The sequence below is a fragment of the Herpailurus yagouaroundi genome, unplaced genomic scaffold (genome assembly GCF_014898765.1).
Source record: "Herpailurus yagouaroundi ecotype Mexico unplaced genomic scaffold, PumYag 213, whole genome shotgun sequence".
NCBI classification, from domain to species: Eukaryota; Metazoa; Chordata; class Mammalia; order Carnivora; family Felidae; genus Herpailurus; species Herpailurus yagouaroundi.
The window spans coordinates 208,058-226,080 of record NW_024412444.1 but is presented as its reverse complement, the minus strand read 5'-3'; the positions used below and the strand labels follow the sequence as shown (position 1 = coordinate 226,080).

The 18,023-nt window shown below is 41.5% G+C and overlaps 1 protein-coding gene across 8 annotated transcripts in view; it reads right to left on the bottom strand.

The window, feature by feature from the left end:
* FRMD4B (FERM domain containing 4B) overlaps positions 1 to 18,023 on the bottom strand; it is a 226,371-nt gene that overhangs the window by 13,964 nt on the left and 194,384 nt on the right. For all 8 annotated transcript variants that reach the window (XM_040454472.1, XM_040454471.1, XM_040454467.1 and 5 more), the window contains 8 exons: positions 12,789 to 12,865; positions 11,361 to 11,499; positions 10,290 to 10,431; positions 9,283 to 9,416; positions 9,066 to 9,185; positions 7,691 to 7,919; positions 4,804 to 4,860; positions 2,192 to 2,336 (listed from right to left, as the gene is read on the bottom strand). In XM_040454472.1, the coding sequence (XP_040310406.1) occupies positions 2,192 to 2,336; positions 4,804 to 4,860; positions 7,691 to 7,919; positions 9,066 to 9,185; positions 9,283 to 9,416; positions 10,290 to 10,431; positions 11,361 to 11,499; positions 12,789 to 12,865 (1,043 nt within the window). The remainder of the gene's footprint in view (positions 1 to 2,191; positions 2,337 to 4,803; positions 4,861 to 7,690; positions 7,920 to 9,065; positions 9,186 to 9,282; positions 9,417 to 10,289; positions 10,432 to 11,360; positions 11,500 to 12,788; positions 12,866 to 18,023) is intronic.

Here is an 18,023-nt window from a genome sequence, read left to right as displayed (position 1 = left end):
AATTTGGCCAGTGGGTTGTTGTTTTCAGGCCCGTGGATGAAAAGGCAACATACTTCAATCACTTTGTCCACTTCCCAGCATGGTGAGAGCACAATTTGAAGTCAGTTTTTTAATTAAACATGACTTTGAATACATTTTTACTAGTACCAAAGCACAAGTTCATTGCAGAAAATTTTGAAAATACAGATTAAAAACAAGAAAAATTTAAATGTCTATAATCTTGAACCTCAGATATAGCCAGTCAACACCGGATATTTTCAGATATTTTTACTAAGCATATTTACTTACAAGCATTTACAGTTTTTAACAATAAAAAAATAAGATCTTACTGTATATTCTCTTTCAAAGCCCACATTTAAAAATAACTCTATCTATGGGGCACCTGAGTGGCTCAGTCGGTTAAGCGTCCGACTTTAGCTCAGGTCATGATCTTGCAGTTCGCGAGTTTGAGCCCCGCATCAGGCTCTGTGCTGACAGCTCAGAGCCTGGAGCCTGCTTTGGATTCTGTGTCTCCCCACCTCTCTCTCTCTCTGCACCTCCCTGCTGATGCTCTGTCTCTCTCTCAAAAAATACATAAACATTAAAAAAAAAAACCCCAAACACCTCTATCTAATGTTCTTTGTTGGTTAATATTCATCTACAATGTTATTTTAATGACAGTTTAGCCTTCCACTGTAAGGACTTGTAACACATTTAAACAATCTACTAGTTAAACATTTGGGTTATTTTCAGTTTGTCACTAATGTAAACAGTGCTGTGATGAGCATCCTGTAGTTAACTAATTCAACAGGAAAAATTCCTCTAAGTCAGATTGCTGGATCAAAGAGCAAACCTATCTTAAGCTATTAAGGAAGTAGGTATAATAATTTTTAAGATAAGATTTCTGGTTATAATTTTTTCCCTTTTGCTGCAATAGCTTTGTTTTCCCTAATATAATAAATACACTTGTCCAGTGCTATCCAATGACGGAAATGTGTTGTATCTGTGCTGTCCAATATTCTACCATTAGCCCACATGTGCCTATTAGCACTTGACATATGGTTAGCATGACTGAGGAAGTGAATTTTTAATTTTATTTACTTTTAATTCAACTGGCCAGCAGAGCTCTAAACACTTGGATTTCTATTATTTAAGGCAACAGTTCTAAATGCTAACAACTGGGGCTGAGAGGTGATAAAAGCTGTCACTGGTCTTTGAGAAATGAGAAATACAACAAAGCGCTAGCTTTATTTTCATAGGGAAGAATTATTTAATCTAAACAATCTTCCTATATTTTAAGACAAACTTCTACCTTTGCTGAGATGCAGTGTCACGTGCTAGCTAAAAATCACATCACAGGCTTTGGAGTGACGCTGCTGAGGTTCAAATCTTGACTCTAACATTTATTAGTTGATGAACCCAACAGGTCATTCAAGCTTTCTGGTCCCTGGTGTGCTTCTCCGTAAAAGGTAATGATATTAAAACACTTTGAACAGTGTCTGACGTACCGTAAGTGTCCAAAATGTTAACTTCATCATCTTAGTTTTATGACAATGGCTGTATTTTTTATTTAATGTCATTTGTTCCCCCGTGAAATCACAGTATTGTTATTTGAACATTCTGAGTAGCCAGAGTAAACATTTGGTAATCCTATCTTGGGCCCTATTTATTTTTTCTTTTTTTAATAGTATTGATCCACGCAGTCAAATTCTGAGAATCACTGGCCTCTCGTCATCTTTTTACAAGCTGGTGTTACTGCCTGATAATATTTACCTGAGACATTTGAGAAAAAAGTCATATCATCTATTTTACAGATTAAAATGAGTTGAAGTCTCATTTCTATTTGAAAGATTAGAAGTCATTTCTGTCACTTGCACTGATGGAGTGATAGTTAATGATGGTTTCCTGAGACCATGGGTTATGAAACTAAACTTTGGACATTATATCCAAACCCACACTATAAACAAGGTCCCCTAGAACCTAACATAAATCAAACAGACTTTAAAATATAGGAAACTGCCAAATGCTTTGAAAAGATCTCTTAGAAACACTTGCACTTGCTGTCGACAACAAATGACGGGGTTAGTTTCTAGGCTTTGGTTTTAAAAGAGAATCCCTTTTGAAAGGACAAATAGGGTAATGTCAAAAAGGCTGAACCATTTTGAAGGTAAGATCTCATGGCTGTGAGGATACTGATGATGTGACTTCTCACCTGGACTGCCTGGTATCCACAAACTGTTCATTGACAGACGACTTTCTGAAATGGATTCGCTCGATACCGAGAGACTTGGGGGGAAGAATTCTTGGAGAATGAGGTACTGAACTTGGTCGCTGCCCAGCAAGAGTGAAGGCATCAGCTATAGTAAGTAAATTAATGAATGGATAAATAAGTAGGTAAATAGATAATAAAACCTTGCCAGCACCCAAAAAACAAAAACAAAAACAAAAAACCAAAAAACAAACCAGAAGACCTGGTGAACATACAGTTTTTCCACAGATGGTTTTGGAAGTATATTACTTTCAGGAAATTTATTTTTGTACTTTATACACTAGAAAAAAGAAATTACTGAATACTGCTGACCCTTGAACAACACAGGTCTGAACTGCATAAGTCCACATAAGCAGGAATTTTTTTTCTTAAATACAGTACAGCACTGCAAATGTACTTTCTCTTCCTTAGGATTCTCTTCATAACATTTTCCTTTCTCTAGCTTACGTAACTGTAAGAATACAGTATCTAATACATGTAAGAGATATGTGTTAATTGACTGTTTAAGTTAATGGTAAGGCTTCTGCCAACAGTAGGCTGTTAGTAGTTAAGTTTGGGGGGGGGAGTCAAAAGTTATACTTAGATTTTCAACTATGGGGGATGTGGCCACCCCAACCCCCACATTGTTCAAGGATCAACTGTACTCGTGTGGGGGCCTGATCCAACTTTTGTCAATTCAGTAGGTGCCACTCTGAGCAAAGAAACTATTCAGGTGGAATGGGTGATACTAGAGCTTTTCGAGAGTTATATTAAAGAGCTCCTGGGGCTCAGTCAGTTAAGCGTCCAACTTCGGCTCAGGTCACAATCTCACAGTTCCTGAGTTCGAGCCCCGCACCGGGCTCTGTGCTCAGACCCTGGAGACTGCTTCGGATTCTGTGTCTCTGTCTCTCTGCCCCTCCCCCACTTGTGCTCTGTCTCTATCAAAAATAAATAATTGTTAAAAAAAAAAAAGACACTCCTTCCACCACAAACAACGAAAAACCCTAGTGTGTAAAAGGCCAAAGGGAAGCTAGCCTATGAAGCTGGAGTGGATCACTTTGTTCACCTTTCAAGTTCTTCGGCCTCTTTGGCTGACCAGAGAGGCTCATCCTGTCATTAAAAGTAATATAACTGATTGATGCTGAGTCATGAGAGCCTTGTTATGCCCCCCCACTGACGTGTGCATTTTCAAAGAGGAATGGCAAGCATGACCCAATTTCAGCTCAAGGAAAGAATTTGGAAATGCTGGAGTTTCATGCACCGTTAACACTTGGGGTGGGGTGGGGCTGGGGGAGATAAAACAGTATGGGTAGCAGTTTCCCAAAATTCTTTAAATCATGTCATTCAGGTAGCCACTCCTCTGCCTAAGCACAAAGGATTACAAAGAAATACTCTATCACTTGATACGAAATCCATTCCATCAGGAAATGTGTGGAACACAGGCCATCACAACACTAATGGCCTTCCTCTATGAAACCAACACAATGACACGTAACCCAATTTCCAAAATGTGTATGTCTTCCTAAGGAAAATAAAATAAACTCCTAGCTATCCAGAATACAGTGATAATCAAAGTTTACACTATATTTCTTGGTTTGAGATTAGACTCTAAATATATAAGATGTCACCATTGGGAAAAGGTGAGTGAAAGACTGTATTATTTACACAAATCCCTGTGAACCTGTAATCACTTCAAGATAAAATGTTTAAAAAAATCCTATAGAGGGGCACCTGGGTGGCTCAGTCGGTTAAGCGGCTGACTTCGACTCAGGTCATGATCTCGCGGTCCGTGAGTTCGAGCCCTGCGTCGGGCTCTGTGCTCACAGCTCAGAGCCTGGAGCCTGTTTCAGATTCTGTGTCTCCCTCTCTGACCCTCCCCCGTTCATGCTCTGTCTCTCTGTCTCAAAAATAAATAAACGTTAAAAAAAAAAAAATCCTATAGAGCGGAGGCTGGCTTGCCCAGTAGGTAGCGCATGCAACTCTCGACCTCAGGATCGTAAGTTCAAGCCCCACATTGGGCATGGCGCTTAGTTAAAAGTAAAATAAAATAAAAAGTAAAGTAAAATAAAAATAAAATAAAAGTAAAATAAAATGGGTGGCTCAGTTGGTTAAGCGTCTGACTTCAGCTCAGGTCATGATCTCATGGTTCGTGGGTTCGAGCCCTGCATCGGGCTCTGTGCTGACAGCTCAGAGCCTGGAGCCTGCTTCGGACTCTGTGTCTCCCTCTCTCTGACCCTCCCCTTGCTCGTACTGTCTCTCTGTCTCTCTCAAAAATAAACATTAAAAAAATTAAAATAAAATAAAAATCCTATTAAAAAAATCCTACAGAGCCTCACAACGCTTGCTGAGAAACTATCACGCGAGTAATAGTCATGCAATTTGTATGGTACTGTATTTTATTTAATGCTGAATCAACCTGGATAGAAGTTAATCATCATCTCTGTTCCCTAACCATTCTGCATAAGTTAGTTGATTCTACTTTTCCCAAGAGAATAACATGTAGGCTTTACCAAATTAAAGCAATTGTCTTAGTAGTTCAAAATATATAACATATTAAATCAAAATAACATACTTACAATCATCATAGGTGGTAGTGTCAGACAAGGAGCTGCTCTCTGATGGGATTATGTCTTCTGTGAATAAAAATAAGTGCCTTTAGAATAACTGGGCCTTTATATACCTACACTGAGTTTAATAAAGCAATTCTCAACGGAGTGCATCTTATTTTTATTTAGTAAGCGTAACTAATTACAGTGCATTGAGGATAATTAACAATCATAAAAATGGAATAATTTCCTGCCAAAAATATAAACATCTTAGATGTCATACAAATATGACTATGTGTCATATACAAATAGTCCAAACAAATATGGACAGATATGGACTATTTCTTTTTTTTTTTTTTTTCAACGTTTATTTATTTTTGGGACAGAGAGAGAGCATGAATGGGGGAGGGGCAGAGAGAGAGGGAGACACAGAATCGGAAACAGGCTCCAGGCTCCGAGCCATCAGCCCAGAGCCTGACGCGGGGCTCGAACTCATGGACCGCGAGATCGTGACCTGGCTGAAGTCGGACGCTTAACCGACTGCGCCACCCAGGCGCCCCGGATATGGACTATTTCTTAAAATGGCATCGACTTCAAGGGAGTTTTCGTATGCAGCAAGTTTCCAATCTAGCTTCTACATGAGACGAAAACTGTACCCTATACATTGAGGGCTTGTAAGCAACGAACTGGAAACAAAAATCATGCCATTCGTGTCATAAATACTAAATGTTATGTAACATACACTTGAACCTTCATGTGAAAATCCGTTACTGTAAATTAATTTTTGAATCCTCCCTGAAGAAAAGGGACTGTTCTTAATAGGTGAACACTTTGTGGAGCATGACCTTCTCGGTGAGACCCGGGTGTCTATGTGGCACTACGGACATTTTGGACTGGACAATTCTTCGCTGACGGAAGCTGTCCTTCGCAATGAAGGATCTTCAGCCTCCACTACTCTCTCTCAGCAGCACCTCCACACTTGGTTGTGTCAACCAAAAATGCCTGCAGACATTGCCAGGTTTCCCCAGGGTGCAAAATTGCTCCTGGTTGAGAACCAACAGATTAGACAGACCCGGGTTTAATTCTTGGTTTTGTCACTTACTGGCTGTGAGACCTTGGGCAAATGACTTACTCTCTCTGAGCATCCTTTGGGTCAACTGGAACAGGAATATGACTAGGATGTGGTCTGCAGTGCCGAGGTGAGCAGTAAGTGAAGTAACGGATGTACAGCCCTTAGCCTGGCTCCTTGCACAGGGCAAATGCTCAATAAATGTTAGCTACACTTCTTGCTTTGATTACCTAGACACAGCATTCTGGTGGCGGGAAATGCCCATTATGCTCCTGAGTGTTACTGCTGCCCATCAAATGTTAAAAAATGTGGTTAGAAATAAAAATCTTCTCAGATGTGTTGATCTGCCTTGGCAAAACATTCCATACACAGGCATGTATTGGCATGAGTACTGGCGTGATTACAGGCAAATACAGCACCTTCGTATTCACTTTTTTGCCATTATGAAGGAAATCTCTCCCATCTGATCTCAAATGATGTTAATCTCCATCAGAGCCAGGCGGACTATCTCTTAATTGGACACACAGTAGTAGAGCTTGAAGGCAAGGTGCCAGTACAGTCAGCTGTCAGGCACATTAAAAAAAAAAAAAAATCTACCCAATAATCTGCTGTCCAAATGTCACTCATTATAGAGGAGATCACTTGAATCTTGCACAGTTTGGAGATGAATGGGCCACAACAAATGGTTATGAAAGTTAAGCACACTGTTAATCACCTATCTCTGTAGGTCCAGAATGTAACCACCTCCAAGGCCAACTGGACTTCTCATTCAGAGTCAAAGCCATCCTAAATTCTCCAGCTGTAGCTGACTAACATTTGTGCGTTGATGTCTGTGCATTCACAAAAGCCATATCTCTGCTTCATAAATCATACGGCCCTAAACCCAAATATATTCTATAAGCCTAGTTACCATATTTCATCAAATCTAAGATATATAACTATTGATGTCTCCGTTAAAAAAGAAAAAGTATTGCCAATTACAATCGTAATACACCATCTAGTATAAAAATTATTCAAATTTCACAGATGTTTAAATGTGGAAAAAATAGTCTTGGGATCAAAGAAATATAAGCATATTTCAACCAGTGATCAAGGCTGAAAACCATGCTGATAAAGTAAGGCCAACTGGACTTGGAATCTACCTAAGTGAGATTTTCAGTGTACTTTTTCCCTGAATATGAAAGTCTTAGGTATATAATGTTGAGAATTTTGAAGATACAGAAAATTACTTAAAAAAATTAAGTTATTTGAAATTCCACAGCTACTAGTATTTTGAAATATTTCCCAACCAGTTCTTGTAAGTGCATATTTATATAATGTCAGGATCATACTGTGGTTACAATTTTATACCCCGCTTTCTGCACTCCATGGTATATCACATTTGTCCCTATCTTTAAATAGCCTCCACACATGGCAGGGACTGTAAAAGCTCTATTCACAAATGTTACATAGGTATTAAGAAAATGTATGGTCCCTGCATTAAAAACCTTTCAGAAACTACTGGGTAGGCCCAGCTCTCTTACTACTCCGTGATGTTGAGTGTATTTCTTGCAATGACATCAGGCCAGTTAAAGGTGAATCTGTTATATCATGAACGAATATGGCCATGAATGCTGTTTCATCCTGAAAATTTAAGCAACGCAATAGTGTAGTGTTACAACAGTGAGAAGGTCACCGCAAACCAAGTTCACATACTTGTAACACTGAATTCCGAAACCATTTTTACCCTAAGAAACTTACCTTTAATCGTGTTCTTTTATCTCTTACCAAATGAACTAACTTGGAAATGCTAGATACCATCAAGGATATATCGACTACGTGACTCAAGAAACCTTACTTCTTACGAACCTGGTAAAATCACTGTTGCTTTCTGGCTGGGTTTCTTTCCACATCTGATCCGGTATTCATTTATCGCGTTTTCAATGTCCTGAAGCTTTTTCACAGCATCCGTGTAATCCTGCTTTCGTTTTTTCTTCACGGTTTTACAAAGGTCTGGCTCGTTGGCAAGTTTCTTCGCAGCTTCAACCAGCTTTTGCTGTATTAGGAAATTGCTCTCCAGTTCTTGTAGGGCAGGGTCCTGCATTTATACAATGATACCATTTCTTGTACATTTTCAAATCAGGTGCTCTTTGAGAATAAAACCTTCCTAAGGTTACTGCATATGTAACTTCAAACACTTTCCTGGAAGACAAACCTTCCTCATCTGTTTACCTCAACTTATCACTAATACGGCTTTTTTTCTTTTAAAGAAGGGAATGCCCCTGCAATCAGTTAGTTGGTTGGGTGATGATGATATTTTTCAAGGAGAGATTCTTAATCCAAGATTCACAGACGTAGACAGTTAGTTATGTTAACACACATAGCTTTAGAGACAGATACATTTGAGTTTGATTTCTCTTTCTAATGGTTCCTGGTTGCATGACCCTGGAAACACTGCTGAAATTTTCTAATGTTACAGGTTTTTCTCATTTTGTATCTCCATTTCTTTCTTTCTTTCCTTTTTATTTTTTCTGTGCATCTCCATTTCAAATGCAGGTAACATCTACCTTATAAAAATACGGCAAAGGTTACATGAGAATAATATATGTGCATTACTTAGCTCAGGACTGGGTATACTCTATAAGTTGCAAAGCTCACTCTAATCACGATGGAAACTGCTATCATTTCTAAAGCCAAGATGGCTAAATTTGGGCAAGAAGCAGGAGTAGGGTCCTACTGTCCGATGACTCAGATGAGAGAAAACACTGTATACTGGAACTTTATTATACCCGAATGCTGCACACGTATTATCTCATTGAAACTCCTTGCATCCCTCAGTGGGAAGAACAAAGATTACTCCCACTTTATGGATGAAGAAACTGAGGTCTGGGAAATGAGACTTCAGAATGGGCAAACTTATTTGTCAAAGGTTTCTCTGTTTGCTCAGAAGAGTCTAACGCTAGAGTTCTTAATTCTCATAATAAAGTTCCTCAGTTTACCCACAGTTGGGGTTTGTTTCAAGCTCCCTGTGTGCGGAGGAGTAAAAAAGTGAGAAACAACTCAAATGTATGGAGACGGTGCACGAAAGAAAGTATCGTGTGGTCTACCATGTCACGTTCAAGTGGCGAGCGCGAGATAAAAATGTACAGCGGTGACTCGAGCACCAAAGGGACAAGTCAACCACATTCAGCTGACAGCTCTTTTGTCGTGTGGTGAGTAGAAATGCTCGCGCTGATGCTCATACCTCCTCGCTGGGCAGCAGGTTGTCATCCAGTTTGAACGCGGCACCCACACGCCTTCTGACCTGAGGCGGTTTCTCACCGACGTTCAGCGGATATTCCTTTGGCATTTTGCCCGTGAGCTCCTGTAAAACAGGACCGAATCGAGAGGGGGAGAACTGACACAGGCCGGGGTTGTCAAACACAAAGTGAAGCGTCCCCCAGACCAGAGAAGACACTCACAGCCTCCCGCAAACAGATCTTCTTAAGCTCCTCGACTTTCTTCAGGAGTTTTTCTTGCAAGAGCTTCTCCTTCTTCCTGAGCTCGAGGATTTTCTCCCTCTTCTGCTCCTCACTAACTTCTGAGTCTTGAGAACCTGGAGGGATTGGGAGGGAGGGCAGGGAAGGTTTATCCGAGACATGTTTCCTTCCTTTTTAAAGGACAAAGGATTTCTAAGTGAAACCTGCTATTAAATCATAATTTATTTCTTTTCTCCTTGTTTCTGAACATAATAAAAGGAAACTGGAGAACAATTTTCTCAGGCTTCTGGGCATCCAACAGAGCCTGGTAATTATATATACCTTCTGTATTTTGGCTCAGTCAGTTTAGAAGCGATGATAAAATGCTTAATGTTTCAGACACACCCAAGGAAGAATTTCAGTTTTCTGAGCAGGAGAGAAGGTAAGATGTTCCTGGAGATAATTGTTTAGAATGTCCTTTTAGAAAGCAAGCAAGCAAGGCAAAGGAATGTTGTGTGCTTCAGATTAAGAGTTGACAATAGGATTTAGATGGGAAAATTCATTTGAATTAAGTTACATATACTTGGTGATAAGAGATTCCAGAATTTCTACAGAGGAAGGGCTTCCGGCAGCAATCACACTGGGGGGGTGGGACTGGGGTGAAGTTTGAAGCTTGTAGTCACGTTTGGCTATATATTAAGTAGAGAATTAGCCAAGTGTCTGAACAGAAACTAATTATTGGGAGAAGAAGCTGATAGAACGTATGGGGAGAAAATGTCCTTTCAAATTACCCTGAGCACTCAGTATCGTTGTATCTAGTGTTATTTATACAAGCTTTTTATAATTTAACTTTCCTTATACTTAAAAAAAATTGGTTTATGCTGCAATGCTGCAGGTTTTGATATGCTTATTTATTCCCCAAATAATGGGTCTAAAATGCATTTAAAAGTGGCTGCTGACCCCTACAAAACAGCAAAATAAAGATTGTTCATACTTTCCCAAAACATTACCTGAAGATATTAAGCTGCCATTACTCGCCATGATGAACTGACTTTTTGCCTCCAGTGTCACCATTTTGGAGACCCTTGGTGTTCCTGTCTCTGTCAAATCCATCGCGATATCATCCAAACTCCTGGCTGAAGGAATTTTTGCCTAAGAGGTATACAACATTGAAACAGAATTCACTCAACTGAACCTATTTCAAACTGATACAATGATTAAGTTGCTATGGGATAAGTATGTCACACGAAGGACAACTCAGAATTTTTATATGCTAACGTGACACCTCAGAAGAAAAACATAGGAGACTTAAGCTTACAGCTCAAATGTTCAAATAACTATGCATGAATCCCTCTCACGGTATAGTTCAACCATTAACCTGAACACATCACCTGTGGACACGTGCCCACATGCCAAAAAGTTGGCGAGTCTTAGAACTTTTAAATCAGGTATATATTTGCCCGTCTTTTAATTTTTTTTTTTTTTTTTTTTGATAGAGAGAGACAGAGTACAAGCAGGGGAGGGGCAGAGAGAGAAGGAGACACAGAATCCGAAGCAGGCTCCAGGCTCCTAGCTGTCAGCACAGAGCCCGAAGCGGGGCTCGAACTCACAAGTTGCGAGATCATGACCTGAGCTGAGTGAGGTCGGATGCTTAACCGACTGAGCCACCCAGCACCCCGCCCGTCTTTTAATTTTTTTTGTTTTCAACGTTTATTTATTTTTGGGACACAGAGAGACAGAGCATGAACGGGGGAGGGGCAGAGAGAGAGGGAGACACAGAATCGGAAACAGGCTCCAGGCTCTGAGCCATCAGCCCAGAGCCCGACGCGGGGCTCGAACTCCCGGACCGCGAGATCGTGACCTGGCTGAAGTCGGACGCTTAACCGACTGCGCCACCCAGGCGCCCCGGCCGCCCGTCTTTTAAATGTAAGAAAAATTAAAACAGGTGGTCAAAAAGTTTATTAGAACTCAAAGACCAAAAACCCACGTGCTCGCATCTTTTCTGGGAAAGCTTATCTTCCGAACAGAAAGCAAACGAGGGAGGGAAGTCGGCTCCCATAAGAAGCACTCCTGTTACTTACTTTGCTTTGCTTCCGGTCCAAATAAAACTGATGTTGACTAATTGCCATTACCCAGATGGACTTGATGAGAGAAGGGTTTGCATACCACGTTTGCACAAAGAGGCCACTTTGCCCAAAGGTTCTTCTTGACACAGAAATCCTGAAAGATGAAGGAAAGCATTTGAATTATTCACCTCTGGCCCAGCACAACACAAAATGTAACCAGTGAGTCATGTTATCACGAAGGATCTACCTAATTGTTTTTCTGCTGCTCTACTGATGCCAACAGGGGCCACGCTTCTGATTTTCTCCTTTTATGACAAAACCAGTTGCACCTGGATAGTCTCTTTTTTTTTAGAAAACTAGCATGTTCAAAAATGCGTACACGCATACTCAAAAGCAGATAAGAACTAGGCAAATTAGAGGCTGTACCAGAAATGTTTGGTTAAAAACCACAGGATGTGTGGCCATCAGAAGAGTCTGGGAATAAATGTGGTAATACTTCAAAGACAAAACCGCCAAGAGGGGAGGGTCAGCGCCTTCTTCAAGGTAAAAGAACAGCTCAGATCTAGGTTGACTTGTCCAGCTATGACATTATCAGAGGATGAACATGATAATGTTGTCTGAAGATATGCAAGTCTGAAACTGGTCCAGCGTAGGGCTTATGCACCAGATAAAAAGAGGAGAAAGGGTGAGAGGAGGAGAGAGTGAAAGGAGAAGGAAGGTGGGGGAGGGCAGGCAGATGCTGCGGGGAAGAAGGGACAAGGGTACAGTGTTCTGTGCAGGAATCTGACTTGTCTCTTGGGGTCATCTTTTTGTCACAGCTGTTTCCCCCCATCCCTCTAACCTCTGAGCATCCACCAACGTGTCTGAAAGGCAAACACTGAGGACTGAAAATGAATTCCTCTGAGGAGCTTGGAGCGCCTCCAATCCTGACTTCAATCCATGTTGATAACCTGGCAACCGTTGTTTTAAAGTGCCCAGGAAGACCCAGTTAAAAAGTGAGCAAGGGATACGAACAAGGGATTTCTCTAGTGAAGACACACCAGCGGCCAAGAAGTACAGGAAAAGATGCTCGGCCACCATTTTGAATTGAGGGAAATGCAAATCCAAACCAGAAGGGCTATCGCTATATATCACCAGGATGGCTATTAACAAAGCAACCAAAACACAACTAAAAATAACAAGTGTCAGGGAAGATGTGGAGAAAATGGAACCATACATATTGCTGGTGGGAATGCAAAATGGTGTAGCCGCTTTGGACAACAGTGTGGCAGTTTCTTAAAAGGTTAAAGGAAGAATTACCATTTGACCCAGTAATTCCCCTCCCAGTATATCCAGGAGAAATAAAAACATATGCCCACACGCAAAAAATTGCACATGAATGTTCCCAGTAGTGTTATTCAGATAGTCACCGGGACCAAACAAAGAAAAGGCTGTCATCCTCACCTCCGTGGATCGTGAACTTCAACGGCAAATTTTTTCTCACGGAAATACAAGTTCTCAAGCTGTTTCCATTGGAATAACTAAGCAATTAAGAAAAAAACAAAACAAAAACATAGAGCTTTAATGAACACTAATTTTTACCAAAGCTAGGACCATCTGTTTTTTTAAAAAATTTTTAATGTTTGTTTATTTTTGAGAGAGAGAAAGAGACAGAGTGTGAGTCGGGGAGGGGCAGATAGAGTGGGAGACCCAGAATCCCAAGCAGGCTCCAGGCTCCGAGCTGTCAGAGAGCCCGATGCGGGGCTGGACCCCACAAACTGTGAGATGATGACCTGAGCTGAAGTCGGACGCTTAACTGAATGAGCCACCCAGGCGCCCCTAAAACCCATCTTAATCACCAAATAATCAAGAAGGCACACTAAGACAAAGCACGAATATGTGACACAGTCTTTTTACAAATCAATAACCTGAAACCATTTTATTCCTTTCTCTGACTAATCTGCAGCTCACTAATAAATCTTCCTTGAACTATAAAACCAGGCAAGTATAGGGAACATGCATACTATTTTTCCCCCTGACTCAACTAAATAAAGAGAATTAGTAAGGAAATCCTCACACATTCCAGTAAGCACATGCCTTCTGATCAAAGATGCTGACTTCATATTTAAGTGGAAAGATATTCAAAGGGGTGTTTTAGTAGAACCACAGATTAAATTTCAAAAGGAGGCAAAGTGAAAGTAAAACGGAACCCCAAGCAGGGGTGATTCTCTGTGATACCAGTTTCCCGCCTGCAAGAGTTCCCCTAAATGTGACGGAAACTTAGCTCCAGGAACTGGAACAAAGGTCGGGTGGGGGTAAATGCGGGATTGCCCTCTTGGTTTCTGAACTGGAGCCTCCAGTTTTTGTAAATAGAACCCACTTGTATATTCCCACTGCCGACACGCTAATGCTGCGCTCAGTATCATTTGCCAATTGGTTGGGAGAAACAGAATTAACTAGCAATGTGCAAATGACTGAAAACCCAATAATGTCTCAAACAAGATTGAACGCCCTGCTGTATTTTCTGGGATCATTCCCAACCCTCTTGTACTAGCCCGAGCCTCAGCTTTTCGTCTCCACTCGGACTTCATCGTTGAGTTTGTCTCACCATTGATGATTATTACACTTTGGCTGGAGTTTGAAATTATGTTCAAAGAATCTCAGAGGAGCATTTCAATTTTCTAAATAATAATAATAAGTTCTCTGCAACACACCCTCAGCACCACCATTTGAGCCAAGACTTTTCATGAATGTGTGAACCTCAAGTCCCTACGCACAGGTAACTAGGATACAAAAGCATGCAAACTGGAACCCCCAATCCCAAACACAGTGACATAAATCAGCACGCACTAAAAACACAGCCCTTTCTTGCCCGACATACTGACAGCGTAACTACAATCACTGAGGCTGAGAGAGTTATTAGTGAAAGTTTAAGGCTACATACCACTTTCCTAAAATGTCCATAGGCAAGATGCTTTCATTTCTTTTAATCCAGAGATTCCAAAAATGGGACAGAAATCTGAGGGAAAGCCCCAAGGCTCTACCTCCCCTCTCCCAGACAGCAGCTCCGGTGAGTTGTGAACGGAGTTTCATAAGACACCTAGGTGTAACTCAATTTCACAAACAGAGCCTCCCACGGCTGACATCAGCAAGCCTACCCAGTGACACCTCCCCACTTCTACTCCTTCCTCTGATCAGCGAGATACAGAGCAAAGTTTTCCCTGGCAGATCTTCCCAGAAGAGAGACACACGTTTTTAAAGGGGGTGTAGTGCGTATCCAGATGCTACTTGCTGGGAAGTAAGTTGCTTTGAATCCAGGCACTGGATTTCACTAGAGGCTGTCTGAGGGAGACATTTCTACCAGGGTTTACTCACCCTGGGCATGAACAGGTTCTACAGGAAGAGCCACAATGCAGCTCAGCTGTGTTTTTCTTTGCGTCCATTCCCACACACATAAAAAAAACCAGGGCTGGACTTGAAACATGATCTCTGAAAGCCACCACCTCCCCCCTCTTATCACTTACAAATGTGAAACACTAGCGCTTTTGCCTTCATTCGGCATGTCCCTGCACTGAGAGCAAACGTGCCGCCTGCAAGCAAAAACCGTACATAAAAGGTGAAGGGCTTCGGTTTATTTAAAGAATTTGAAATAATTAAATGGCAACTGGGTTTGCAAAAGAAGTTATGGGACCGAGCCTGAATCTTCAAGTCTAAAAGGCAAAGCCGTTTCCCCACCTGAAGTCTTAAAACGTTCACGGAAAATGTGATTCCATACATGTGCCTGTAACAGCATAGGTGAGCTGGAATGACGCAGACTTAATTCGTGATGGCCACTAGGGTGAGGATGGTAGAGTGTACGGACGGGTTGCATTCCGGTTCCATCACTTATTTGGAGGGGGGATGGTGGTAAATTGCTTAACTTTACTGTGTCTGTTTTCTCATCTGTAAAATGGGAGCAACGCCTGCTTCAGGGGGCTGTTGGAAGGATTGGGTGAGTAGATGTTCATGAAGCACTTAGCCCAGGGCCTGGTTTAGAGTAAACATTCAGAGTGACAAAGCAAGTTACAACTGCTATGAAGGACTCTCAGCCCGATTCCCTAATTTTATCATGTCTTTGTGAAGGTGGAGGACAGCCATTTAACAGCAGAAACAGATGTAGAAACAGCCGTGTGGATCCCCATCTGTCTTTCCACTGATGAGAAACAATCAAGTTTTTCTGTTGACACATTTGTGTCACTCAGGTTCCAATTCTGCGAGTTTCAACCTCTGTCAAAACTGCTGTTATTTCTGTTGATTTCATCGGTGGTTTCCTGATACACCCTCTAGGTAGGAAATCTGTTCACTGCTCCTGTACCACGGAGGTCACAGAGGAGGAGGGAGGGGCGGGTCAGGGGCACGCCCACAGAAAGACGCACGGCAGCAAGCTCCCTCCTGTCTGGGGTACCCAGAAAAGGAACGTGCCTTGGCAAGTGCAAAAATGCTGAGGAGTATGCACCTGCCACAGGCGAGGGGGAGCTCCGGGGGTAATAAAAGACTCCGGGAAAGCTCTGGACAGAAAGGAACAAACTACCTTTCTGAATCTTACCAAATCAAAATTAGATGTCACTCAAAGGTATACCACCAAGAAAGAATAGGAAAGACATGATCAGAGGGTTTTTTTTAATAGCACTTATAATATAGGTTAATCATTTAACTGCAGGTTCACCTGGAAATGACTAAATTTGGGATAGTCACAGCTGTAGTGTATGACTGTACGTCAAACAATGACTCACATCGGGCGATCCCTTGCTGTAACATGAAGCAAAACCAAATCACTGTATTAGTGATATATTATTTTTTCATTTTAAAAAAGGTATACTTGATGAATATACTCTGAGTACCCACGATCAAGCTAGTGGATATGTTTTGCCTTCTGGAATCCCACAAAAAACAGAATTTTGCAGGATCATGGGCTTTTAGAAAGGCAAACTGACCATTGGGGCACCTGGGTGGTTCAGTTGGTTGAGTGTCCGACTCTTGGTTTCAGCTCAGGTCATGATCCCAGGATTGTGGAATCAAACTCCGTGTCAGGCTCTGCGCTAAGCATGGAGCCTGCTTAAGATTCTCTCTCTCCCTTCCCCTTCCTCTCTCCCCCATCCTTTCTCTCTCTAAAATAAATCAAACGGAAAAAAAAAAGAAAGAAGAAAGCCAAATGACCACCTTTTATCCGGCCACCCTTCCATCCATCAAGTGCTTTTGTGATCCAGAGTGAGTCTGCCCAACAACCCTATGGGGAGTTACTACTTTTAGCCCCATTTTTCAAGACAGAAAACTGATGCTCAGAGAGGTTTACATAAATTGGCCAAGGTCACAAAGCGAAATGGGAGCAGATATGGCACAACCAGACTCAAAAACCACAGTGCCCAATCAGAGCACATCATCATGACTCTCTCATCTGGGAAGACGACTTGATGGAGTTTATAAAAATATGGAGTAATTCTCAGATCTACCTCATGGGGTGGGGTGGGGGGAACCCAGCAATTACAACAGCCATTTGCAGGAAAGGACTCTAGGGCCCTCACATTTTACTGGACTAGTGGTTCTCAAGCCAACAACGGTTTACATCACTCCCTACTCTCATCCACAACACAAAGACCACTTGGTGATATCTGGAGACATTTCTGGTTATCGCACGGCAGGGGTAGGTGCTACTAGCATCTTGTGATAGAAGCCGGGATTCTGCTGAATATTGTACCCTGCTCAGGACAAAATGATCTGGCCCAAAATGTTAACAGTGCAAAAACTGAGAAAGTCTGACCCAGAGGAGAATTTTTGGTGATATGCCTATGACTTGGCAGGTAGAGTGTGTTCAAGAAGATGAAATGTTCCTCCGAGATAATGAACATCGGGGTTCTGTTTTTCTCCGTTAGGTAATCCCTTTAGAGACAAACTGTTGTTCAGATTTTCTAAATGGAAATGTTACCCACCAGAAGGACTGGAAACAACGGATCAGACTAGAAGAGGCCATGCTAACCGTGTCACATGTGCTGAACAAAAACTATGCAACACACCCAAATGGGACACACTCAGGCAACAAAAATTACCTTTTGAGATGTGATATCATAACCTTCCATACATAAAACATCACATCTTAAATGCAAAGAGTACAACATTCTGAGTATTTTAGAAAAGTTCAGATGAGGAAGTTCTGGGCATCAGGAAATGCATAATATAAAACTCTGACCATCCAAGAGGATGTCACCTCCCCAGATTTCCTTTGCAGCTGAATGTCTAACCTCCGAGGACTGACCTAATGACTTCCTGTTAATACATGCAATAGAGTGCTCACGGCACGTGTATGATACAACCAGGGCTGACCTGCTGTTCACGGGCACCTGCATGGCTCTTTTGGAGGTTCACACCTGGCATACAGTTGTAAACTGTATTAAATACTTCAGTAAAATCCCCAACTTTGAATATAATTCTCTTTCCAGATGGACCATCGTGTCCTTAATGACAGGGACTTGGCTTTTTCCTTAAAAGGAATAAAGAATATAAAGTACTAGCTCAAGGTCCTTCTAAACAGCATGGGCTTATTTCTTTTTGTTGTTGTTGTTGTTAAAATGTAAAACTGGGTACACTGCACTCTCTCATTAGAAATTTGTTCCGTAAGGATGAACAAATTAAAACCAAACCAATGTTTAGTCACAAGTACAAAGC